Raw genomic sequence first — 27408 nt, 5'->3', positions numbered from 1 at the left:
GGTGTTTCCAAATAAAATTATAATTGAAGCATACATTATTTTGGAATGAATATATTTTAACTTCTGGTTGCAAAAAACATTCACCAGTTACTTGAGAGAAACGTTTTATTTTATTGCCCTTTTAGGAAGTGTATCAAAAGTTCCCTGACTAACTTTTGTCACCTTGTTTGTGTTTTGGTTGCTGTTTTTTTTCGATTTTTGTTCTGCCATTTTATTTGCTTGCCTTGATTTCTGTTGCTTTTATTTACAGTTAATTTTTATGCCATTTTCCCCGTCCATTTTTTTTTTCGTTGCCAGGCTTTGTTGTTTTTCGCAGACTTTTTCCGGCACTTTTCTGCCCGCCCGTTTGGTTTTGTAATTTTAAAACTTTCCCGCTTGTTGCGTTGACTTTATTCAAAGTTTTTGGCATTGTTGGCACTTTAAGTCAAACTTTAAGATTGAAAACGCCGTCACTGAGCAAAGTGGGAGGGAAATTGCAGTTGGCAGTGGCGAAACTCTCATTTTCATTGCACTGAAGGAGAAGATTTTTGTGGGGAAGACACCATTACGACGCACCACATTTGCAATTTGTGCAATTTTCCCCCAGCAGGAAAACCCGCTGGCGAAATTTTCGCCCTTCCATGCGTTGTCGAGTTATGCGTCAGACAAAAGTTATTAAAAATTCTGACTGAAAGGTACACATGGCGGAGTTTTTGAAAGGGGATGCCAGAGGAAAAAGGCCAACAGAATAAAAACAAAATGAGCAAATATTCAGAGAAGCCCTGGAAGTCCAGTCAGCTTTCTGGTTCCCGCGGGCTTTACTTTCGCTCTTCTTTTTTTCACTTTTCACTTTCCTGCTTTTTTACATTCTGCACTAGAATTACTTGTAAAATATAACTATAAATAAATTTTACTCACTTTCACCTTTTCCTTTTTGTAAGACAAAAATTTATATAATTTCCATTCTTATAGTACTCACAAAATTCTTCAATTATTTACAATACTTTAAATTGAGCAGTTAAATATTTATACAGTTTTTTATTGATTTTCAACAAAAACTTTTATCATATTATTCTATACTTTTTTTTTCTTTTGTACAGACAACTCTTTACCATTCATGAACTCGAGCTCCACGGCCAATTATTTTCAAAAGCTACTTCAACGAAAAAAAAGTTCTTTCAAATCGTGTCTTTTTGAAAAACTTTCAGCTTATTTTCCATGAACTTGCACATATTTTCTTTTAGACTTGAATTTGAGCTACCGAATATTTTCATGCCACTTTAGTGGAAACTTTTAAAGTTATTTCAACAACGCCTTTTATATTTGCTGATTGCAAAAAAATATATGCAATTTGTTTAACAGGGCTTAGAGATTCTTCATTCCTTTCACAGCATGTTTAAAGAGTATTATTTTAGCAGACTTTACGCCACTGCCCAAAAACAATTTAAATATAATAATATGTTTAATATCTTTTGTTAACTGATTAATAAAATTGCAAAAATCGTTTAATAGAATCGAATGTATTTGGCTGCTAGTGATATTTTAAAGATATTTATAATTTTATTAACTCAATTTATGTCTTTTATTTCGAAATAAAAAATCCTTAAAAGTTTCCTTAATAAAGGATAAGCCCTCAATAAATCACTAGATAGTCTACCACAATTTCAGTTTGTAAAACCGGCTGCTAACTTGTTGCACAAAATTAATTTCACAAGAAAAACAATGTGAAAACAATGTTGCAGCGACGAGAGAAAAGTAAACTTAACCAAAACTTGGCAAACATAAATCACAATTACGGCCATCAAGTTGCAGTTAACTAAAAATTGATAGAATTTTAAATTTCATCGTGAAACTTATTTGCCGTCTATTTTTGTGTACAATTGTTTGAGGGCTTCAACAATTTTCGATCCGGATTCAGATCCAAAATTTGTGCTGATGTGGGTATGGCTATGGCTATGGCTATGGGTGTGGGTATGGGTATGGGTATGGGAATAGGGTGGAAAACTGGCTGGCGGCAAGTTTTCGCTTTGAAATGGAAATTGTGAAAATGTTGGGCTGCTGTCTGGCCAGGACATTGAATGAAAACAAAAGTGCTGGCAAAAGTTTGAACAGCAGCTGACTGCCACCATTTCAGCTAGCCTTTATTTTTCCACAGCCATCGGAAAGGAAAATAATCGAGAGGTGGGGCAAAAGCGACCGGGCGACAGCTGCGGTCACAAAAATAGCTTACAATGCTCTCTACAAATTTGCCACCATTAACGCATAATATTGAAGGTCAAAAGTGTTTAATAGATCTATTTCAAACTTATAGAGAATTGTTTACCTTTAATTAATTTTAAAATTTTGTTTTAGTAATTTTAAATATAAATAATTATGACTGAAAGTGTTTTAGTTGTATGCCCTATGTTAAAATTATTATATTGATCGTTATTGTGCTTGCAAAAAGAAAAAAGAAAAGGAAACAAAATCAGATGTGATTGTGCACGAGGCGACAATGCACCAAGAAGGATCCTAGTTGGAGCAAATAAAGGAATCAAAATCACACTCACTCGGCAACCCACACACAGGCACAGCACCTACACAAATACAAGTCTAACCACCTCGCACACACTCACACACACTTTAAAGAGAAACCAAATAAGCTCTTGCCAGCTATTTGAGAAGCGTTTTATTTCCCTCGGCCATCAAAAGGAGAGCTTTGCACTGAATTTAGGACACGCCAAGGGGTGCAACTAGGAAAATCTGAAATATCATTGTAGTTCGATAAACTCTCAAAGGGTAGAATCCTAATAAATAAAAATTTTATACCCTACTTAAGTCTTAAAGAAGAAACCACATATTTTTACATCCGTAAAGAATTAATATTATATTTATAAAACTTCAAATAAAATGAAACATTAAATTGGCGTAGACATTTAGAGCTTCGGCTAAAGTATTTTTTTATTTATGTCAAAATACAATTCATAAATTCAGCATGTAGATATAACAAAGTTCCATTAGTAAATTAGTTGACAAATTGCTCACCTGCTTTATTTCATAATTCATAAGACACATATTCGAAGACTTTTATTCACAACATTTTGGTGACAATAGGGCCAAACGGGATGTGGGAATGAGACAAATGCGGTAGAGTGAGAAAGGGAGAGATAGGATAGCAGATGTGGGTGGCAGCATTTGGTATTAGCAAAAGAAATTAAAGTACAAATCCCTTTGGTGACACTAACGGCCACCGTGATGCTGATGCAGACAAAACAAATGAGTGAGACGGCAACAGGGCGGCGGAAAGAGATGGCACGATGGCTGGAAAGAGATGGGGCGACCGCAGACACAAGCAAGAAGTTCAGCGACTGCGGTTGGCGTAAATAACATAAATTAAAATACAATAAAATAGACAACGAACTGTTGTTCTTTTCCCGTGCTTCTTTCTCAGGACCTTTCTACTTTCTACTTACTCCGCTCTCCATTATCCTGGCTCCTAGAATTCCTCGTTTCTGGCATTGATTGCCTCCGTGCGAGTTCGTTGCTCATTTGACTCAAACTAAAGTGAATGACTTCTAAATTGCGAAAAATAAGACAAAGTGGAAGCATTTTTATGCACACAAGCTTACAACGTCATGAATTCCGGCACAGAGAGGAAAATTGAGAAAACTTTAGCACACTCCCATCTAAATCTACCTGCGAGTCATACTTTTTTAATCTTTATAGTTTTTGAAAATTAAAAATATTATGGAAAAATTGACTAAGCCATACCACTATTTTTGAAGGAATTCATAAGCTCAAAGGTGATTTGAAAATCGTAGACTTAAACCGTTTTAAGAAGTGTTGTAATTTAAAAATGTAAGTTTGATAATTTTTTTGAAACCTCAAACTTTCTTGTAAAAAGTTTTTAAAATATTGTAAGAATTTTATTTCAGTGCCTACACATGTTTTCATCGTAACTTTTTGCCCGCGGATCTTTTGCAATTTTTTGGACTCCATCATCCCACATTGCCATTTTTGCATGGTGCCATTAGCACAAAAAAAAAAAAAAGAGCCAAAAAAAAACAAATAAATTGGGAAAGCTTTCGTTGAGTGTGTGTGGAATATAAGATACTCGCTTATAAATGTTACTTTTGGCGGTGTTCAAGGGTGCTTGGCAGAGCATTAAAGTACTTTTTGTTTACCTTGAACTTGCGAGAGAGAGAGAGAGTTTGGCAGGCAAGTTTGGCAAATCTAGCTAGGATATTTGCCTGCCCTCAAGCCCCACAAAAATACCCCTGTTGGCAGAGGGTATTAAAAGGGTTTTTCAGCTGGCAGCGTGGCAAAAATGTTCTCATTCAAAAGCCATAAACAGAAAGACAAAACACCTTACGTGATTTTAAGCCTGAAATAATAAAACAGAAAGCGACAAAGCTTTCTGAATATTTTCAAGTGTCCTGTCCTTATTTCTTTGTATATACAGTTTTTATATGCGCTTTTGCTCGGCACGGATAGCAGAATAATGGGAGAAAAATGGAGCAGCTCAGACAGACATGAAATAACAATGAAACTAAAACTTTAAACTGTCTGTCAACTTGCAAGGATATCAGCAGACATTTTGAGGAGCCCAAGGAGCAGCAGAGAGCTCAAAGCCAAAGACAAATGCTCCTGCGGGGAGGACTCTGTCATTTATCGGTTCAAACGGACATCCACATCTTGACCCCTTTCAACTTAAACCCTTGGCGGCAAATGAACTCAGAGTTCAAATAAACTTTCAACTCAATGAATTAAAAATGTCCCTAACGATTTAAAATTATAAAACTTATAAACGCAAGCTATTTTATAAACTTTTAGTTCAATTAATAAGAAGCCATCGAGATGGCTTCTTTAATCGCAAAACTAAATGTTCCCAACCATTTCAATAAGAATTAAGAAGTTTATTAATTTGTAACTCAATAAATTAGGAGCCATCGAGATGTACTTTTGGATTGGCAATTATAGTGGAGAGTTAAAGGCTGGAATTTATAAAACGATTTTTTCAGAGTTTTTGCCAAATTTGGTGTTTAAAAAATGTTGTTTTGTTCAAGATTCTTGGCTTGATTATCAATTAAATAAGAATGTAATGACGAGTTCATAATTGCACAATTATTAACCAGTAACTACTGGTAATTGTGGACGAAAATCGACACAACAAAAATACTACAAATAAACAATCAGTAACTCATAACTGCTTTAGTTTATTCAATTCAAATTCCTTTTCACAACAGCTCCCTTTAAATTCGCATTCAAATAATAACTTCAAGTCGGACTTTTCTACAAGGCATTTCTCAAGGCAACTTCAACTTTGGCTTTCTACCGAACATTACCGAGATACGCGTTTGACTACCGGGAGAAACTCCGGTCGCAACGACAAAGTTTCAGCGAACACTTTAAGCCACCACGTTTTCACGGCCTTCACACTGGGAATTTCCATTGGAACAAAGAGAGTGGGCGTTCTGTTTCCCTTTTCCCGGCTTTCAACTCCCAGGAATCTGGGGTATGGCTGAAATGTGTTTTCAACTTTCATATATTCGATCTAAACGTGACTTCTTAACCCGTGCGTTCACCTGAAGACGTAGAAGCAGAGAGACCCGTCTTGATATATGAGACTGAGATTGCCATGGAAAACCATGCCATGGACTGCATTCATCTTCATCCGCCCATTTCCTCGCCAGCAGGAAAACACTCGAGTAGAGCTACTTCTGAATAAATGATGCCACGAGCCACAACAAGAGACTTCACTTAATTTATCAAGAACACGTGTATGAATATTTTTACAGCTAAGCAACTTTCCTAAAAAAAAAAGAGAATTCTTTTTTACAAAAATATAACAAATTTCTGGCAAATTGTTCGTTTTCTCCGTCAGATTTTAATTTTTGCAAAAGATTTTACGATGGAAATTCTATTAATTATCTTTATACACATAAAGGTGTCTGCTGATAAATTTAATTTTATTTAATTATTCAATTTAAAAAAAAGGTTATCAATTTGCATTAATAATAAAGAACGTAACTTAAGGATAACATTCTGTCTTTAGTTACAAATAAATTCTATTAAATAAATAAGATTTCAAGAACCTACGCAGTTGAGTATAATTTCTTCCAAACTTAAAGCTTTTCAAACTTAAGTTCAAGTGTTAGTAACGACGCAACTAATTGCTGCACAGCATTAATTGCAAGTGGTTTGCGCAATGCACACTTACCGAAAACATTTCAAGGCTTGCCTTGTGGTTTTTGCCACGGGTGAATGCGCTTTTTGACCCACTGGAGATGGGGGAAACGCCCTCTTAAACACTTGACACGTGTGCTCCTTCGAAACAGAGAATGTGAAAATCGGCTTTGGATGGGGCTGATGGTTGGGAAATAATCAGGAACGTGTACCAGATTTCCGGCAGACGGAATTGTGTGTTTTCCCATTTTCAATCATTGATGATTAATCAGACATCAGCTGGTTGTAAGCGTTTGCTAACCCTCAATATATTGCCCGCTTTTCCTGCCCATTTTCCCAGCTCCCTTTTCCTGATTTCCTTCCTTCCCGATAATGAGGAATGGGGATGAGGAATGGGGATAAGGATGAGGATAGGGATGAGGATGGGTGGCTACTGCCTTCATGCTACCAAGACAGTAAATCTGTTTTGGTTGCTTCATTAAAAATTAAACAGTGCGGCAATTTGAGGCTGCCAAGAAAAGGGGGCGGGGCCATTTGCATTAACATCAAAATCAAAGACGAGCAAAGCGTGTAGCGTACTTTAGGGCTTTTAATAAACTCAACTCAACTCAACTCAACGGCAGACAACACGACACAGACAAACGACTACCGAAAATTTTAATAAAATCTTTTGGTCTCGGTCCGCTTCCTTCTTCCTTTCATCCGCCTCCACCGATCTGCCACGCCCCCCGGATCGTCTGGGCCGCCCTGTTTTATTTCATTTGCAGTGCTGCATAGTTTAAGGCGTCTACTCGGAGCTATGGCAAAAAAACAGGCGAGATTCATATTTATAAATAAAAAAAATAAAGTCGCCGCTAAAGCGGAGATAAAGGCAAAATCAGCGAGCTCCAAGAAGCTCAACATTTTTTCTACACTCTCCAGGAATTTAATACTAAATATATTGACTGTCGTTTGATGAGAAATGCCATTATAAACTTAATATAAATCAGTGGAGTATTCAGAAGGGTTTCTGACTTTTAAGATGCATGGGGAGTTTATAAGAATTGCATAAATATGTTTAAATGGCAAATTTATTCAACGGTTATCTTATTGATAAACCTACTTAAAATATATTATTTATTTATGAAATATCAATTATGTTATATTATCAATCAGCGAAGATTAATGTTTCAGAAAAATAGTAATAAGCAAGATTTGAATGACAAAAGCTAATAATTATGAATCGCTCTAGATTTCTTTTAATACTTAATAGCTCACAACATATTCGTAATACCCTTCGATTACAGTTAAACGAAAAATGCTTACACAAAATTCATTGGAGCATTAAGTGCCCGGGCTAAAAAGGAAACGAGAATGAAAATTTCCGGCGAAATGTGTACACATACATACGCACAAATAGAAAATTATATATGCACGTTACAGCGCAGATTTTGCCACTTGACACAGCAGGCGAAATTGTCTTTTTTTTATTCTCTGTTTGTGTCTTTTGTTTTTTTGTTTGCTGCTTGCTTTATTTTTATTTATTTGTTTTGCTTTTATTTTTTTGTACGGTTGCGTGAAATCTTCACCTTCATCTCCATAAATAATTCAGCAAGCCGAGCAGAAAGTGACAAGCCGAAAAACTTAGACTTTTGGCCCATAGTTTTTGTGTCCATCTTTTCAGAATTCCCTGGCAATGACGTTGCCATAAGAGCGGAGCCAAAAAGCGTCTATCACAGTGGAACAATTGCCAAAGGTCGCGTCGCAAAGAATCCCCCTATGAGTTGTTAACATATTAAGGAGATTTCACTTAAGTACGCCCAACATCCTATTATATGGAGCCCGGCCGAGGTTAATGAGGAGAAAGCCCCGAAAAAGTAGGCAACACATTATTCTACGCCGTTGTTTTTGCCGGTTGAAGGATGCGTAATGAAATGTGTTTCAAATTGCCCATAAAAGTGTGGCCAAAAAAGGGGACAAGAAGGCATAAAATGTGCACACAAGAGGTTGTTTAAATGAAGTACATTTAAATGCCTTTAATAGTGCCATTATTTTGCTAACGTTGCTCTGTAAGAAAACTAGGAAGGTTAATAAAGAAACTAGTTTAATTCACTTATAATATAAATATCTGAAGTTCTTATAAAAGTCAATACACCATTGTTCAATATTAATTATTTAACTTTCAAGCGAAAACTTTGATGATAATGGTAATTTGATGAAACACTATTTATATAAAAATTGAGAAATTGAGCGTGTGTGTAATTTAGCCTCGAAGAATATGTTCAGCTCAATGGCTACAGTTCTATTAAAAATGATTTATGGACCAACAAGACCCGGGCACAAATCACTCGGGAATTCTCGCTTTTCTAAACCCTTTTCGCTTTCGCCGAGGTGCGTTTGCCAAAGGTGAAGGACATGAGTTGGCGAATTTCCGGCAGAAGGCATGTGTCTGTGAATTTGCGTTCATTTGTGCCGAAGCGAGTGCGTGTTCTTTGGGGCGTGGCTGTCAAAACGGATGGAACGCACTTACACCTTGACAACGTTCGCCCGGCACAAAAACACACACATGAGATGGCAGCTGAATGGGCATATTTTCGGCATGATTTAACACTTAATTAGCAACATTTTTGACTCGAGTGTCGTCTCATCATTGTCAGTGGCTCGTGGCACACGGGGCGTATGAGTAATCGCAATAAACGTTATAATCAAGCATAAAGCGTTACAACCTTACACTTGTGCACGGGAAAAATGCGTAGCCCAAGGATTGTTTGCAATCTATATCTAAATGTATTTCTATAAAATCCCCTATACATTTTGCATACTGTTTCCTAATTTCTTCTTGATTAACTTTAAATTAACATAATCCGATGTTAAGCCTTGATTTAAATTCAATTTAGTATATACATTTTTACAAAATCTTTCGGTATTAAATATTTGAAACAACAAAAAAATGTACTTAGCTTTACTAAAGAAAAAGTCCACAAATTGTGTTTCACAAAACATTAATATGCAATTTTTATGGTTTATGGTTTGATTCTTGTGCGCTAATTGTTCCTCAATGATGGCATAATTTTTCTGTGTGTACTCATCCCTTTTCCTGTTGCCAGCTGTGTGAATTATTAAATAAGCAACATGGCGGACAGCACAAAAATAATGAAAAATAAAACCCAAATGTTGCATACCACTCAGCTGAAGGGATTTCATCCTCTCTTTATGCTGAGTGAATGTGTGTTTATGTGTGTGCTGGCAGGTGTGAGTGCGAGTTTGAGTGCGGGTTTGAGTGCAGGTGTGAGTGTGTCTGTGTGAGTTACCCGGATTTTGTTTTCGGTTAACGCTTTGCAAGCGGTTCTTGGAACGTAATCGGTTCTTAATGGCCAAAAGCTGTCGGTAGGCAGAGATTTGTTCCTTAATTTATGTGGATGCTTAGCAGGAGCTACATTGGAAAGTTCCCTTCAAGAAAATACGAACCACTCGCCACTGGCAGTTTCAGTTTAACAAGAGAATAACTTTGTTTTTCAATGAGCTGATCATTGGATATTTTTATTACATTTGTCCGGGCTCTTAATTCATTATTTCATTCATTATGAGTCTGTTTACTTATTCCTAAAAGGGCAACGTTTTAGTGCTCGATTTAAATCAAAAGTTTTCCACATTGGACATTGCTATCAATTCGTTTACTATTGAAAATGACTATTCAAAAGCAATCGTTTTCAGTTGCAACCAAGATAATTGTATTTCATCCATATGCTTTCCTTTCTTGTATAATTAAACCAAGGGGAAAATGAATGAATCTCAGCAAACGGAAATGGAAAAAGGCTAACGGAAATGCCAACCCACCCACGCGCACATACATAATTGCTAAATGCAGGCAACAAATGTGCAGAATAAGTTCTCTGTGCGTCGATGTTCACTAATTAGCCAAGAATTTCCATTTCAATTTGAATGCCACTCTGCAAAAGAAGCCTGAATATTGCTTAAATATTAATAATAAATGCATGCTGATGCTGCATAACATTATTTTACTTTTTTTTTTGTATCTTGTATTTTTATTCACTTTTCGGTGTATTCTCTGGCTCCCCTCATCGACATCTGTGAGCAAAGTTTCCCGTTTCCCCATTTTCCGTTTTCCCGTTTCCCCCGTTTCCCCCGTTTCCCCCGTTTCCCCCGTTTCCCCTGTTACTACATGCAAAATAAATAATTTCATTTGACTTGCAAATGTTGGCTGGTGCCACGCAATGGCAAGCTACTCTCAGCTCTTAGCTCTTAGCTCTTAGCTCTCAGCTGAGACCCGGACAGCTCAGACTCTGGCTCTGAGTCGAGCCATAATGCCAGGCATCAGCTATATGGCCACAGATATAGCTTTGCCAGTAGCACCGGCAGCAACAACAATCCGGCTAAAGGAAAACAATGCCAAGAACAGTGCAAACAAAATTGTAGTAACAACACACATGCATGGAACGAACAACAGCAGCTAAAGATGGTAGGACGAATTCTGGGCGACAAGTACAATTGTCAACACCCTTTCTATGTTATTTTTCAAGGTTTACCCGCAAATTTAAAAATTTTTATATAAAATTTCCATTTTGCTTTACTTTTCTCAGCAAACAAAGAAATTTAAAAAATATTATGCAAAATTTAATTAGGCCTGTTTTTTTTGCTGTAAATATTAAAAGAAATTGTAAGTACTTATTTAATGTTTTACATTATAGATTCTATATGTTTTTAAAAGGCTTACATTATTTATTCGAGATATTGATTTTTTTTAAACTTACCCGTAAAGATTTTATAAATAGATTTGTAAAAGAATTTAAATTTTTTAAATATATAATTTTAATAGATATTTTTCGAATTTAAATTTATTCCTTTGACTTTGCTGCAATTTAATACCTAAATTAGTATATTTAAATGTTAGAGTTTGCTACCTTTATCTCTATGATTGTTTGGTAAGTTCAATTCAAAGAAACATTGAAACGCTGGAAAACGCTGTGCTGAAAGCACAAGCCCTGCCACTGTTTTCCTCAGTCATTTTCCGCACTTTTCCCCCGCCGGCAGCTCGGCTTTCTCGTTTCCCGTGTGCCGTCTCTCAAGTGCAACACACTCGAAAGCGTTGCCACTCAGAAACGCTGCCTACTTTTAGGCCACACGGCAGGGGCGATGAAGCGGTTTTTAAAACGCACTGCCAACCAACGTGCGAAAAAAAAGCAGCAGGAAAAATAATTAACATAACATAAGGCCAGCAGGCACTATAAGAGAATGTGACCATACAATGCATTTTCAATACATACTCATTAAATATTAATTAACGCCACATTGGTGGCCCCAAGTAATGTAATTTTAATTTTGAAATTTACCGTCGTCGGTTAGGGTATTTTTCTGGAATTAAGGCAGGGGGGATAAGCAACGGGGGCGTTTAAAAACGCAGCCGAAACGCGTCGAAAACGCACTACAGCCGCTAGCTTTTAATTAGTCCCACCAGACCAAGGCAACTCGGCGCGAATCATCAAGTCAGCAACTTTTAAATGACACAGAAAAAAGTCGCTGCACTTGCTGCTGCATTTCACTAAATGCTGACCACCAAGATCTGGCTGGCTTTCCAAGGCTGGCGGTCGAAATCGCCCCAAGGCAGCTGCATCCTCGGGCGAGTAATGCGCTCAAGCTGACATTTTTGCAGCCAAAGATAAATGTGAGAGCTGTGTGGGTGCTAAGCGACGGAAGGATAATTAGATGGTCACGCGGAAAAGTGGAAAACTCAAAAAAGGGACCTGCAAAAAGTCACTCAAGCAACGTTGCAGAAAGATATATATATATATATATATATATATTAATATGAATTCTCTGGCAAACGATATTTATTTTAACAAACTTTCAACAAAACAATTTATTTCCAAATGGAAATAATACTAAATAAATGCGTCACAACATAAAAAAAATTTGTAATAGGTAACTGCAAAAAAAATTTATTTAAATTTAAAGACTCAGTATATAAAGCTCTAAATTGCTTCAATTGTAAACATGACAACCCTGGACAGGTAAATGTAACCAGCTGAAAGCTCTATGGATTCCGCCATTATAGTACGTGGCAACCCTAATGCATACTGAAGTATTTGCGGTTCACTTTTGGCGATGTCGCATTCGTCAGCGTCAACTTAACGCCATTTTCCACCCCGCCGTATTCGTCGTGGTATTCGCATCATTGTTGCTTTTGGCTCTGCACAACATTATTCTTATCCTTATCCTTGCCACCGAGGCGGATGTCGCCGCTGTTATCCTGGCTGTCATATTTGCGGCTCAAGTGCTGCACTTTGTTATTTTTAGCGTCGTCGTCAACGCCGTCTCGGCTACGCCCCCTTACCCCACACAAACGACTGTCTCCTGTCTCCTTTCTCTGCGCCTTTCTCTCGGCAACTTTCTCGCTCATCTCCGGCCGTGGTTTTCTGTTTATTGACAATGCAGCAGAACTGATGATGCAAATATTTGTAATAAGCATTGTTGTGCACCCCTTTTGGCACAACAATCAATCCAACTATGGCACTGAACAGAAATTTTGAAAGCCAAAAATATAGAAAGCTTAACAGACTAAAAAAAAAAGAAGAAGTTTGTAACAATTTCTGATGTTTATTTTTCGAACAAAATAATGGTAATTAAAATATATGTCAGAAAAGTGAAAGTTAAATTACTTGAAAACTAAAACTGCAATATATATTTAAATATTTTTGAATAATATTTCCTAATTATTAAAAAGGTTATGCACAATTGTGAAACAGTTGCTATATAATAAATTAAATAAAATAAAACTAATTGTTGTACCATAAAATTTTCTTTTTATAAAGCATTTTTCAACAAAACATGTTTTTTATATATTCTTTTAAAGCATTTGTTTTGTTTTGAGTGTGGCATTTCAGGCCATCTCCTCCCCCATTTGCAGTTATTGCACTTTGTCTGTTTGACTTTGGATGTTGTGATTAACAAATAAGCCCGTGGCTCTTAGTGCCTGCCATCGCCATCGCCATCGCCATCGCCATTCTTTCCTTTCCCAGTTTTCCCTGTTCTCCGTCTGCTGCAGACGGAAAACAAAAACAAGGGAAGCCAGCCTTGTGGGGCAACAATGAGTCTGGGAAACTTGGGTGCACAGTGTATAGTAAGCCCTGTCTTGCCTCTTAATTCTATTTGCCGGGGGCAATGCCAAATGGCAAGTTTTCTGCTCTGTTTGAGCAGCCAACAATGGGACACGACACTTTAAATAATAAACACTGCAAGAGATTGCCAGCTAATTGGACTGGATTTAGTTTTGTTTACCAATTTTTGCTGATGACAGGGATTAGCTTTTTCATTTACCTGAAGCACTGGAATTTCCTAGAGCAAATCCATCAGAAAACAAGAATGAGAACGAGAATGAGAAAATGCTTGATAAATATTGACAAATCAAAGAGCAAGTAAAGAATAAATTATAAATATTATTCTCCACAATGTGTATTTTGAAAGCCCGCAATTACAAAACATATTTTGGGGAAAGCAGAAATAGCTTGCGCGATTTGGCAATTATTCTGCGATTTATTTTCATTCAACAGAAAATTCCCGCAATGCCATATAATTTATAATTTTTAGTTTTTTCTTTGGTTATTGAGGGCAGAATTTATTTCTTAGTTGTTGTACTAAAAAACCATTTGCAATTCTGATAGAATATATATTAAATATTTAGTTTTGGTGTATGTCTTATAGTTAACGATTTAAAACAGAATTTTTTTTGAAAGTCAATTATAAGAATAATTATTTTTTCCCGGAAATAATTGTTCTATTTTAATTTAGCAATAAATCCCTCCAAACAAAAGCATTCCTGCAATGCGATTTTGTTATTCCTTATTATTGATCCAATAACAATTAATGCCGCTCACAAGACGTCACACATTTTCCGCCACCCTCAATCAGTTTTCCCCCATTTCGGCACCATTTTCTTTATCGTCATGACGGCAGTTCCCCCACCAATCCGCCAATCCGCCAATCCATCCATGCATCCATCCATCTATCCATCATCCATCATCTAGCCGCAATCGAAGCGATCTGTCTGCATTGTTTTGCCTAAAAATAAACATCTTTGCTCCCCTCGGATGTGATCTTTTAAGAGCCATAATATAGCCTCGTACCAAACTGTTTCGCATTTTGTGTTTATCTATCGTTGTTTCGGATCTAATCACGTCACAATTTCAAACACCTGGCGGCTGATTTTGCGACCAATTTCAACATTTTGTTGCTTGTTTTAGAATTTAATTTCGGTTTTATGCCCTGCAGTTGTGTTTATTAATTTAAATATATTTCTCCAAGCCGTTTTTGACAGAGTTGTCGTTTGTTTAATTTGTGATACTTACCCCAGTCGTCAAAACGCTTTTATATTAATCAATTGCAGACGAAAATTTGTTTTTGCTTAATATTTAATTGGATTTTTGTCACTGAAGCGTTTTCCACATTTTCGGGTTTCCAATTTTCGCCTTTGGCGAACGTTTTTCGTGTGGCAAAAAAATACATGAAAAGTGAAAAGGAACGAAACGGTCGATTTTCTTGCCAATTTATTGACCGTGCGAAGATTAAAGGCAACAAGTTCTCACAAATCTCAATGCATTTTTGCCGCTCTCCCTGCACCACATACGATAATTAATGTACATTTTAACACACATGGGCATTTCGGTCATTTAATAGACCCCAGGCGTCATTAAAACTATTTAACTATGTGCATGCAGTCTGGGCTTAAAAACGATTACAAACTGTCCAAATGGAAAAGGTCAAACGGTCAAAGGGTCAGGAAGTTGATTGATTTTGAAATTGCATATTAAACATTAATAGTGTTTTCAGTTGAACGATATTTCAATTAAAAAAGGAATCACGATTAAAAATGATTTGTTGAACAAATTTTCAACGTTAGTCCTAAAGCAATTCAATCCAATCAATCGATTTGAAAACTTGCCTAAAAAGCATTTGCTCATATACGCACTCTGGATTTAATTAACGTTATATTTTTGATGACACAAGTCTAGGCAAATAACTGTTTTCATTTTCTACGTTTCAAAGATATTAATTTTTTAGGATATGAAAACTCTGCAGTCGATGCGAAACCAATCAAAGTTTGACTCCAAGATAAATATGGGCAACACGAATGCACTTTGTCAACTTCGAGTGTTTTAATTAGGAAAAGTTGCCCAAGGCGATACTTCCGCAGCAAAACACTTGCAACCTTGCAAGTTTCCAGTGCAGCAGCATATTCAATTTCCCAAAGAGCAGATAAAGATCAACATTCGACTGAGGCAACAAAAAAGGCATTAAGCAAGCATAAATCAGGGCAGAAGTTTGCCACATCTGCATATATATGGAAATATATAATATGCCCATTGAGGCATCTATAAATTTTCATTGAGAGCCCGCCAAGTGCTCATTAACATTAATTTGCATACTTTTTTTGTGGGCCGTGCAACATGGCGTATGGGCAATGTTGCCAGACTAACAACTCGGTCAATGAACGCAGTTCATCATCGCCATTAGAACGGTCGCATCGTCATGATGATCAGCATGACGCCCCCGAATGTTACACACATTAAAATAAAACTCACATTTGTCATTATTTTCTTTTGCCTTGGCATTGACAATGGCCCCAGTGTTTTCCCCGCATTTTCCCCTGCTCTTCTTTTATTTTCCTTTTTTTTTGTTCCTTCTTTTCCCGCCGAGAATGATGCCGAAAGTTCAGCTGAACTATTTGGCGAACAAAGTTGGCATCGGGTAACCGCCGTAAAAAGGGAATTGAATGCTTCTCCCTCTTGTTCGCTGTTTATTTTTATGTTTCAATTTGTTTTTACACATTTCATTTTGGGTTCAGCTAGAAGAAAGTGTGCAATTTGGAAGCGGTGGATACGTTTTCTTGATTTTTGCGGTCGAAATAAGCGCTTCAATTTGAAAAAGATAACTCGTTTTGGTTTCGGGGAATTCCAAATAAAGGATAACTAATTTAATTTAATTTTAATATATAATATTATTATTCCAATAAATATTTAAACTAGTTCATTTTTAAGAATCCTTTTATAGTTATAAATAAATTATACTTTATATATTTTTAACAAGCTTTTATGTTTTAAAAACTGAACATTGAAATTTTAAATAATCATTGTAGTTAAATTACATTGTTTTTTGTGAGCCAGTTAACATTCCATTGATAAAAAGTTATTAGCCAGTAAACATTCGCGATATGTGCTCAATAATAATATTGCCTGCCATTACAATAAGTGTTTTTATTGCTAAAAAGATATGAAAGCATAGATTTTATAGGCAAAAAACAAATCAGACCAGCAAGCATTAGAGAAGCAAACGCGTAGCGAAATAAAATATAAGCTTGCCTCAGATTGCGACAGATACGAGGAGCGAAAAAAAAAGGAGGGAGCGAGTTCAATGCCTCGTAAATCTTTTTCGCTTTATACGCGACGACCACCCACTGAGCCAACGCCCCTCCTGTTGGCCCGGCCCTAATAGTTAGCTGGTAAAACAACTGCAAAAAGTAAACACAGCAGTCACACGGCTGTCCCCCAGTTAGCGCCCTTTGATAGATGGCCAAAAACGAACGAAATCGAAAAAAAACCCCACAAAAAGCAGCAGCACAAACGAAACGAAACGAATCGTAACGAATTTGTGATGACATTAAGTGGAGAACTGGGACTGCGACTGCGACTGGAACTCGAGTGTGAATAAGCTTTAGCCTATTTATGGACGATCTGGTCGGGGCCAGATTTATGAAACTCTGGCCATCCATCGTCCTTGGCCATATTCATCGAAAAATTCGATTTTGCCAAACGCCCTCGATGGAAGTGCGACTGATGCAGTTGCAACTTGAGTGAACTCAGAAATCGGGCAAGAAATTTAAGTGGCTCCTCCTCGAAGAAGCAAGAAATAAAAATAAACAAGTGCAAAGTAAAGTGAAAGGGAAATAAGTGAAAAAAAAAGTTGAACGAAAGATATTGAATAAGTTTTGTTGGAAAATGCGGCACTGCATCGATGTGAATATTAGTGCTGAATGGTGGCCCTCAAAGTGTCTTACATCAAATATTGCTAAAGAATTTATATAAACTTCACAAACTGATTTCAGTAAATATTTGGAATTTAATTTAAGAGTTTTTTATTAGTTCATTATCTGAATTTCAGTATTCGCTTTTCTTATAATTGAAAAATGAAGTCATTTAATATTTTGTATACTATCTTTCTCTTTAAATTTATAATCTCAGCAAAACTATTTTTAACTCTCGGCCTTAAATGATGTAAAATACAATTTATTCAGAAGTTGTTTACATTTTGAGAGCAGAAGTAAAACTAATTCAAGTAGATTGCAGTAGAAAATTCATTTGCATTACGACTAATTAGCAAAGTTGCAGTCCGACAAACAAGGGGGCGCGGGGGGCGTGGTCAAGGCCGGAAATGAAAAATTGAAAAAGCAGAAGTTGAAGCGGAATACGAAAGAAACAGAGAACAGCAACCGGCCGTTTTATCTGGCTAAGCAGTTTATATGCAAATTTTATGAGCTGTCAACGTGTCCAAGTGTCTCGTCGTCTGCTTAAGCCCCATAGAAGGAGATGAAGACGGCACTGCGTTGGACAACAAGGGTTAAGCCAGGAGCACAAGAACTTGTGCTTGGTCTTCAACTGGACCACGGGAACGCACAGTGGCGGGTAAACAAATAGCACTACCAATATCAATCAAAACATTGTAAATCTAAAAAAACAAAAAACTAATAATCTATCATGTAAATGTCAACTAACTAATTTATAGTTCTTATTTTAAATCTAAGTGTATATGCCAACTAATTTAACATATAATATATTAAGCTGTGGCTCATAATAATATTAATCTACCAATAGCGTTTCTACAATAGTTATTTGTCTTTTAATTGATTACAATAAGAACTATTAGCTTCAGTATTTTCATACTGTTGACCTTTTTAAATATCATATTTTTAACAGCTTCCGAAGCTTTGTTTTTTTTTTAGAAAACATAATGACTGGTTAAAAGCTAAGAACATTTCATAATAAAGTACACAAAAACTAAATAATTATTTTGAATTTAATTAATTTAGCTTACATTTTTTGGCTAGTATCTTGACCTGTGTTGTACACTTCTACTTCAATTATTCAGGCCATCCAAGCAAAGGAGCAAAGGTCAAGTGTGTGTGTGTTTGAGGGTGTAGGCGGGTGTAGACGGGTGGGCATGGCCATGCAATTAAGACCCCTGTGCACGACGACAAAGAGCCAAAGACATGGACACATGTGCATACAAATTGCTTTGATGAAAATATGCAAAAATCCCGGCATATATTCGCATTTCGTAAATTTCATCTGGCATCGAATCTGCAGATGCTACAATTTTACCTCCCAACTTTCTGGGAAAACACGAAGATTTTTCCCCCTCACTTTCACTTGGATGGTCCATCCATCATTCGTTTACGCCGTTTTCATTTGGACTTTCATGCGTGAAAATCTGTTGCCGGTGGTAACAATTAAACGAAAATAACTTTAAGGTGTTGATAGCTCAATTTTGTTTGCTATTATATGGAGATGTGATTTGGGAGAAGTTAAAAGTCTGTAAGTAATAGGTTGCCATTTTTAAGCAAATTTCTAAAAAAAATATACAAAAGGTGCTTAGCTAGCAAATAACTTTCAGTAAGTAAAATTTAAAAAATTAGGTTTAATATTAATGTTGTCAAAAAAATAACTTTAAAAAATTTGAGTTTATATTTAAAATGGTGCACCATATATATTTTTATAAAAAGTATACAACTGCTTCCACAAACTTTAGTTTACTAAAAACCCATACATAAAGTTAAATAACTCTTTGTGTTGAGCTCTCTGCGCACCGCAGTAGTTTCGTCTGCTCAACACGAATGGGCAAATAAAACCCCCGAATAGTTGGCTTTATTAGTTCGGACTTTTCCACCCATTTGCCCCATTTTCTTGGGTCAGAAACCACAAAAAGAACAACGTCGAAAGGCGAAAGGCGAAAGCGCGGCGCGTGTCAATGACTCCAGTGTAAATAGCCATAACAATAAAATGGGGTGGAGGGTGGTCTTTTTATTTTATTATTTTTTGTTTGCTGACTGAAAGTTGCTTTCAGTCAATGCAGTTTGTCAAATTCCACCGCTGGGGTATTTGTGGTTTCTGTTTGTCCGCAAACCAACACCAATCCAAAAGCGTTGACAGCTGTCGACAGGGAAATTAACCAACTTTTTCCCCAATGGACTATTCGTTTCGTCGTTTATTCAGTTGGATCGCAAATAAATGTTTACATTTTTAACAATGTTTGGCAATCGTTTGAGGATTCACTCAATCATTGGCAGATTGCAGTCGAGATTCGAGTTTCGAGACTCGCGTTTGCATCTAACACACATGGCGTATGCGTAATGTTGTCGATACCCCCCCGCCCCTTTCACAGATTTTCCCATAGCCCCTATCTGTCTGCACCTATTTGCATTTATCATTGGCAGGCAGCAGGAGCGGCAGCAACAACACAACAACAACAACAAGAGCAGTCGTTACGGTGACAACACTTTTGCATGCAAATATATCAGACGTCACCCCCACGTTGGCAGTTAAGCACATGTGCCATGTCGTTCTGGTTCCCCAGGATAGCTCCTCCAGCCACATCCTTTGCAATCCAAGCCCCCATCCACCTAGAGGGGCTTCCTGGCTTCGTTGTGGACGTCTCATCCTTATCTACTTCTTAGCGAATGAACAGTGGTTGTGAAATATAAAAATATCTATTGGAAACCATACATTTATAAAACCATATATTATAAATAAAAGAATTATTTTGGTTATTTTATATGTAATTGTTGGTTAAAGTTTTCGGAAAACAGAATGCTTATTTAAACAGTCTTATATTTAAGCCTGCCTGTTTGAAGTAAATTTACAACTAGTAGTAACTTTTAGTCCCCACACGATGGACTATGCATGATTGATGGGTGTTTCGGCTATTGTTGCGTTGTGGTGGCACTTTTGGCCCACTGTGCACGGTGGTGCACCAGTGCGCGCCATAAAGCGCACAAGTGCCAAATTGCTCAGACAAACTACGTTAGTTATTGCGGATGACGGTTGCTACGAGGTTCGAGATACGAGTCAACTTGGTTACTTTGGGCCCGTAGATTTCGATTCGATCCTTTGGCTGTTGCTTTAGCAATCGCTTTTGCTTTTGCTGTTGCTGTTGCTATTCCTATTAATGCTGTTGCCATGGCCTGTTAAAGGCTCATAACTTGGCTTTAATGTTGCGCAAACGTATCAGGCATACGCCATGTGTGCCGCTTTGACAAGAACATAAATAGCCAGCCAAAATTGGGCAATGTTTACCCACCGACAACTGTCAGTTGTCCGACTACCCAACTCTGCGACTGCCTGACTGTCTGACTGTTTGTCCGGAGGAGCAGAATACCAACAATGGGATAAACAAAAAAAGGGAACCACCCAATTGGCCGGAGAGTCGGCTCCCTGACAGGCTAAAAGCTCAGACGGCTAACACAAAAAGCATAAGGCAGAAAGCAGAAAGCAGAAAGCAGCAATCACTTAACTCTTGCCCCAGCACGGGCGAAAAGCCCCATGATTTTCCACCTGCAATGCCAACACTTCAACGTTAAATCTACCCTTTCGAAAGACCAACAATGGGTTAAAGTTCAGATGCGAAAGAAAACAAAATGGGGATAAAGTGGCTCCCATGTTTGGACTGGCATCTTATTCAAATTCTAGTTAATCACATTTCGGGCTCCATTTCTGGCAGAGAGCTGTCCCAAGATTGTTAGTAATATCATTGATATTGATTACGCCATTTGACAGTTCAATCAAAAAATTTAACTCAAGATCTGAGCTTTTCAATCCATATTGTATTTATGTTTAAGACAAAGAATACAATTATGCGGTATTAATAGCTATTTTAAAATTATTATAATTAGTTGTTTAATTGAAATTCAATTAACTTTGAAGTTGAAATCTTATTCAAGCATTTAGTTTAAATTAATAGTAAAGAATTTTCAACAACGGATACTTTAAGTTTCAATAAAGCAAAACTAAGCCACGAGGAAATCCGTTCTAGGAGATTAAATCTCAAAGCATTTTGATTGATAGCGCCGCACTCGAAGAAATGCCATTGGAACTATATAAAACCGTAGCAACGGTACGATAACAATGCATCCAACATTGTTTTTCACTTAAAATACCATCAGGTAGGACAGCTCACCTATCGATGGCATTGTGTTATTTTCCATCATAATATTTATTCAGCCAAAAGCCCACAAAGCCATGTTATCAATACACCCCACCTACCACCACAATGAGCCATGATTGATGGTCGCAAATTAAGGGGAAAGTGGCGAATAAATTACCGAGCAAGAGGCGCGATGCAATTCCATACATTTCCAAGAATATAATAAAATAGAGTATATTTTATAAATGCAAATGGCAATTTCTATTAATTAACACGGAGGGTTTCCAAAGTCTGTTGTTCCCGCAACAACGAAAAATAACAATCTGCAATCAAAATGCGATGCATACGCTTTTTCCCTCCTTTGCTGTCAAATAGCCCGCGGAATCTTTCAACCATTGCCATTCACTTTTTTTCTGTTGTTTTTCAATTTTTATGTGTATTTTTATTGGGTTTTATATGCGAACCCCTGGCACACAAAACAAAAAAAAACGACAAGAAATGAAAATTGAATATTTTATGTGAAGTGAAGCAAACAGCAACAAAAAATTGATCTACAATTGAAACATCACATTTCTATATGTAAGCAAGGAATATGGAAAAACATTCTTTAATTCAGAAACAAAAAATCGTCAAACAATCTCAATGTGTTCGTTGCACACATATATATTATTTAAAATACTGCGGAGATTAGATATTAATGTTGATTTAAAAATACAAACTTGTATTATACTTGATGATACTTGGTATTTAAAAAATGTTTTTTAATGTATATCATTAAGCCTGATGAAAATGGAAAAATGCATATAAGGCTTATGCAGATTTTTGCTTTAATATCTGAAATAAATATTTCTTTAATATTTAGATAATTTTGAAATTTAATTATTATTATTTCCGAATAATTCCCAATTATATATGTTGTCGAAATATGTTGTTATTGTTTTTTTAATAACTTAACTTTGAATAGTAAAACTGTTTTCATTTTTTTTCTTTTTTTGGCAATTGAATGCAAACGTAAGGACAACAACAAAAAGGAAAGGCAAACAGGAATGTCACGTATACGCCGCGTTGCCTGGTGTTTTCCTGTTGCCAGAGAAATCAAAGATTGCCGACCGTTCACCGCATTTGCCCCGCTTACGTCTCGGCTACTCGCCATTTTCCCCTCATTCCCACTTTTCCCATTTCGCTTATTCGCGCTCTTATGTCAGAGAAAAGCCGGTCACGCGCCAATACAAGCGCTGCAACATCCTCGCATGCAGTTGCTTAAACGCAGCGATTAGCAAAAGAACACGTACGAAGGCTGCGAAGGATGCGTGTGCGAATGCGAATGCGAATACGGATGGGGATGCGAATGTGAATGTGGATGCGAATGCGGCAACAAGTTCGGTTAACGAGGCTGGCTGACAAGGGCCCAAATCCTAAACCAGAGTGCCCTCAACCGCTCTTTGCGGCCAGCAATTTTCAATGGCATCGTTTAATACAATTGCACACGCGGCGTATGCGTAACGAGCTTGTTTTTTCTTCCTTTGCCACTTTTGCCGCTATCACAAAGGGAATCCCGAAATCGTAGACAATTTTTCATTAAATCATTTCATTGGCACACAGACAATCGGAGAGTGGGTCGCAAGCAGCGAGACAATGAAAATGTGGATAATTGAATTTGTTAAAGAATGGCAAGCACAAGGACATCGCAGGAATTTCATTCGAAACAGGAGATTGTTACATCGAAATTTTAAATAATAAAATTCTAAATAAATTTTTAAACCTTTAAAGTGCAATTCAAATGTCAAAGTAACTTTGTGGAATGGTTTTTAAATATAAATTAAGGGTTTTAATATTCATTTTGAGAAAAAAGGATACTTTCTTTATATGCAATAAATGGATTTTATTTTACCAAAATGTGGATAGATAACAATAACCCAATATGTATTTAGAAATTTTTTAACTATAAATGTCGCACCTGACTATTTAAAAAAATTGGGAAAAAACTAAAAACTTTAGTTTAGAAACATTTTTAAGTTTTTTGTATTACTTAGGTTTTCAATACAATACATTAATCAATTCCCAATTAACTCATAAAAATCATCACAAGATGAAAAGACATCAACTTTTGAAAACTTCACGTTCTTAGAACATAGACTTCTATGAAGCTTTTATAAATTATTTCACACGTATTTAGTTACAAGCCCCACACAAGAAAAGTCACAGCTAATTAAATAAATTATTGAGAATCCCCCTCTGAGAATTTTTAAAAACGTTTTCCAAGAACCGCAACACACACACGACAAATAAGCTCTCACACATAAAATCACGAAATTAATCAACAAATTTTCCGAGAAATTTTTATCAATGAAGTAAAATAATTAATTGAATATTTACCGTTACGCTTTCAGTGTTATTTTTTTCAATGGAACGCACTTTTCAGTCGTTCGAGTCTAATGAGAATTTTGTGCACATTTTTGTGCGTTTACACGTGAACAGTTAGGATTCAAAAAACACAAAACTGCTGTAATGTTTTTGGTCCTAAAAGTGCCTGTTTATTTTTTGGTTTGTAGTTTGTTTTTTGTATAATTTTAAGTTACTTTTCAGTTTGTTTTCTTACGCATTAGTTGGATATTTAAAAAATATAAATTGAATACTTTTAAATATCCTTAAATACTTTTTTTTTTAATATTTGTACAAGTTAATATAGTTTTAGCACAACACTTAGAAGCACATTAAAAAAAATATTTATTTAATATATGTATTTTGAATTAAAAGTTTGTTCAGTATATTTTTGTTTTGGTATGGGATGTTTTTGTTTTGTTGCGATGCTGTCGAATTGGAGAACTTAAGTTCCAGAGAGTTTTGTATTTTGTTTGAAATGTTTGGGGCTGTTCTGCTTTTTATATGAGGATTGTTTCTCTAGCACAACGCGCCGTTAGAACGGTTCAAATGAAACTGATGCGAAGGCGACGCGTTGCCAGGAATATAAAGCGACCGCGAGCGAGAGGGCGCTATGGGGCGTTGCCTGGGGAGTGAGCGAGATGGCAGGTCTCGGTTGGGGTTTCGGCTAAGTTCGGGAATTCCCGAAGCACTATAAACACCTGTAAGCAGCCCTCGATGCCGGCGAGAGAGAAAGACAGAGAGGGCGAGAGAGAATGTGTCTAAAAGGCCGTATCGCTCTCACTCCCTCTTCCCTCACCGCCCACGCTCTCGCTCGTCCCATCTCAGTCCCACCCGCTCGCTCGCTCGCTCTCCCTCTTTCTCTCTCGCGCCCGCGGAACCGGAAGGAAACTCAACAGTTGGCACATTACTCAGTGGAGAGAGGAGCGGGGAATGTAAAGCGGAGAAATGTGGGGAAATGCTGGGAAATGCGGGGGAAAAGCAGGCAGTAGCGCTACTGATTGTTGTCGTTATTTGCTACCATCAAATTTATGGCAATCATTTGTTTGGTGTTTTAAGTTGGGCCAACACAAGTGCCCAAAACTATCGATAATTATCGGGGGAGGGCTGTGAGGGGCAGAGGATAATTCTAATGATTATGATAATAAGTACACTTAATCCGATTCTCTGCCATATTTATTAAGTCAAATAAACGATTCAAATTGCATTCTAAGTGCTAGCTTATCACTCATTATCATGTTATCGATATAATCGAGCACTCATTTATCGATTCAAAGAGAGGAAAACATATATTTAAAGGCAAAAATTGTAGAGTACAACTTATAATTATTTATAACAGCATTAGCACTATTTATAAGTTTGATATGTATGTAAAAATAAAATAAAATAATAATTTAAAATAATAAATCTATTAATTTTTTTTAGTTATATTCATGTTACAGTTTTACATCACTGAATTTTTTAATTATTTTTTTTTTCAAATATCAGATTAAAGAAAGATTAAAGAAAATCCTCAGACTCGTGTTCTGTGTCGAATTTGTCGAGCAACTTCTTCAATCTATTTACCATTTCTTTGTCTTCTTTCAAGATTGCCAGCACCTGTTTAGCTTCGTTATCCAACAATACCAGTTTAATTAGTATGTCTATGACACGCTTCTCAAAGGAAGTGTAAGCTTCAGGATTGGATCGCGAATAACTTTTTTGATGGTTTAAGGAACCATGGTCAGGAAACAGATCCTTTCTAATAATAGGCTTATTGTCATTGTAGTCACGTTGCAACAAGGACGTTAGCACAGGATGCCGTCTTTGTTTAAGACTTGGCACCATTAGTTGCGGAAAACGATCCTTATGAGTCGCTTGTTGGTCAATTCACGATCGGGAGAGGAGCCAGAAACGGCCAAGAACAATACTGCATTTTAAAAACATTTAATCGTTTCTGGTGCTCAACTGCTTCTTATATACATTTTCAGAAATGCCTTATCGGTAACCACAGATATTGAGTAAAATTCAATTAGAGGTAGCTTGACACTGATTTATGCCTAAGCCTTAACATTACTTTATAAATATATACCTTACCGTTATTGTTAAAATTAGCAAATGTATTTAAATATTTATAGTTTTTCATATCAGTTTCACAAGATAAATATTTAAACTTGTGATGACAAAATCACATAGGCATTACTTGTTCTTCCTTAACAAAAACCAAGCACTCACAATACTTATCATTCAACAGTCACACCTGATTTCCGAAAAAAATATATATCGAATATTTGGTATTATACCACAAAGAGAAATGGACTGCGATAACCCGAGTTTGGATGAGCAACGCGATCGCATCGACAATGCAATATCGACCGCCATGGAGGATCTGGATCGGGAGTATCTGCGCAAGCTGCAGATCGAGATGCACGCCTGTGCGACCGCCTGCTGTGCGGATGCGGATGCAAATGCGGAGGCGGTACAGCGGTGCGTCGACCGCTGCCAAATTCGATTGACCCGCGCCCGCTGCTTTGTGCAGCAGGGCATGTCCGACTTTGAGAATCGCCTGGAGAAGTGCATGCAGCAGTGTCGAGTCCATGAATCCGATTATAATTTGAATCGCTGCTCGAACAACTGCGTGGACAGCCATGTGGGACTGCTGCCCGAAATGCTCAGGGCCATGCGAGATACCCTGGAAAAGGGTGTTTAAAATGAATTTATTTGGGATCCATTTTCTTTTAGTTTTCCAAAAACCATATAAAAATCATTGAAAATAGTGGCCTATTAATGTTCCGTAAAACCATGATAAAGAAAAGAAGGACTTCTTTGATGTTCTCTTAAATTTTATAATTAATTTAAATTATTAATAATTATTATTAAAAATAAATATATTTTTTATATTTCAAATATTAAGTGATTAGAAACAAGTTCGCTATATTGGTCACCTATTTGGCATACCTTAAACACAATTATTCCACAATTAACTGTTAAAAAGCACGTTAATTAATGACCAAACGGCAATTAAGAACCCAACACCGACCGTTAATCGGCCGTGAAAATTCATAATGATTTGTTTACTAATCTAATCGATTGTGCTGCAATTTTTGGTGACCCAAAACATGCTTTTTATAAAGCAATTACGAGCGCCCTGCCAACGTGGAGCGCCCAAAAAGCAATACAGTCTACACAAATTATTCATACGAACATGTCCGTATGGGCTGTGATTTATTCAGAAACATTCAGCCAAACGTGCCGCATGTAAATGCTCCCAATTGATACGACAATAGCAATAATCTGAAAGACACGGACAATGTGGCATACTTTCAGGCGAAGCGCACAAAAGTTATGGCTTAAAAGGTCCCGCAAAGTGCAATAAAACACCGTCGGGAGGTCTTCGAATTGGATCAAAACAAGAAAATAAAAGTCCATACTATTAGAGAAAACCGTCTACGACCTGTCCATCAAATAGTGCTCTGTAATCACTGCCAATTGAAATAGTTTCAAGGAAAATTGATCTGCCCTGCTGACCATCTGCTGTTGTGGACAGGAAGGACATAATATTTATGTCAATCGATAAATAGGTTAAAAATAATCGATATCGACCAATGGCTTTTAGTAATCATCAATATCATCATTTAACTTGCTACATTTTTTATAGGAAAGACTTTTAAGTTTTTAAAACATTTACAAATAAAATTCAATTATATTATATTTCAA

At 36.7% G+C, this 27408-nt stretch overlaps 2 protein-coding genes across 5 annotated transcripts in view; one reads left to right on the top strand and one right to left on the bottom strand.

The window, feature by feature from the left end:
• The window catches only part of LOC108136417 (eye-specific diacylglycerol kinase), a 127116-nt gene that overhangs the window by 82508 nt on the left and 17200 nt on the right, over positions 1 to 27408 (bottom strand). The gene's annotated exons all lie outside the window — the stretch shown is intronic.
• LOC108136422 (protein FAM136A) lies at positions 25808 to 26500 on the top strand. The gene has a single exon (XM_017257552.2). It carries the CDS (start codon positions 25871 to 25873, stop codon positions 26399 to 26401), a length of 531 nt encoding a protein of 176 aa, XP_017113041.1. The 5' UTR covers positions 25808 to 25870; the 3' UTR covers positions 26402 to 26500.

The sequence above is a fragment of the Drosophila elegans genome, unplaced genomic scaffold (genome assembly GCF_018152505.1).
Source record: "Drosophila elegans isolate 14027-0461.03 unplaced genomic scaffold, ASM1815250v1 contig_149, whole genome shotgun sequence".
Lineage (NCBI taxonomy): Eukaryota > Metazoa > Arthropoda > Insecta > Diptera > Drosophilidae > Drosophila > Drosophila elegans.
Note: the sequence above shows the minus strand (reverse complement) of the source record. Positions and strands in the feature narration are given on the sequence as shown.

Coding starts and splice junctions, on each gene's coding strand:
- LOC108136422 (XM_017257552.2), top strand. CDS start 25,871: ATGACAAAATCACATAGGCATTACTTGTTCTTCCTTAACAAAAACCAA.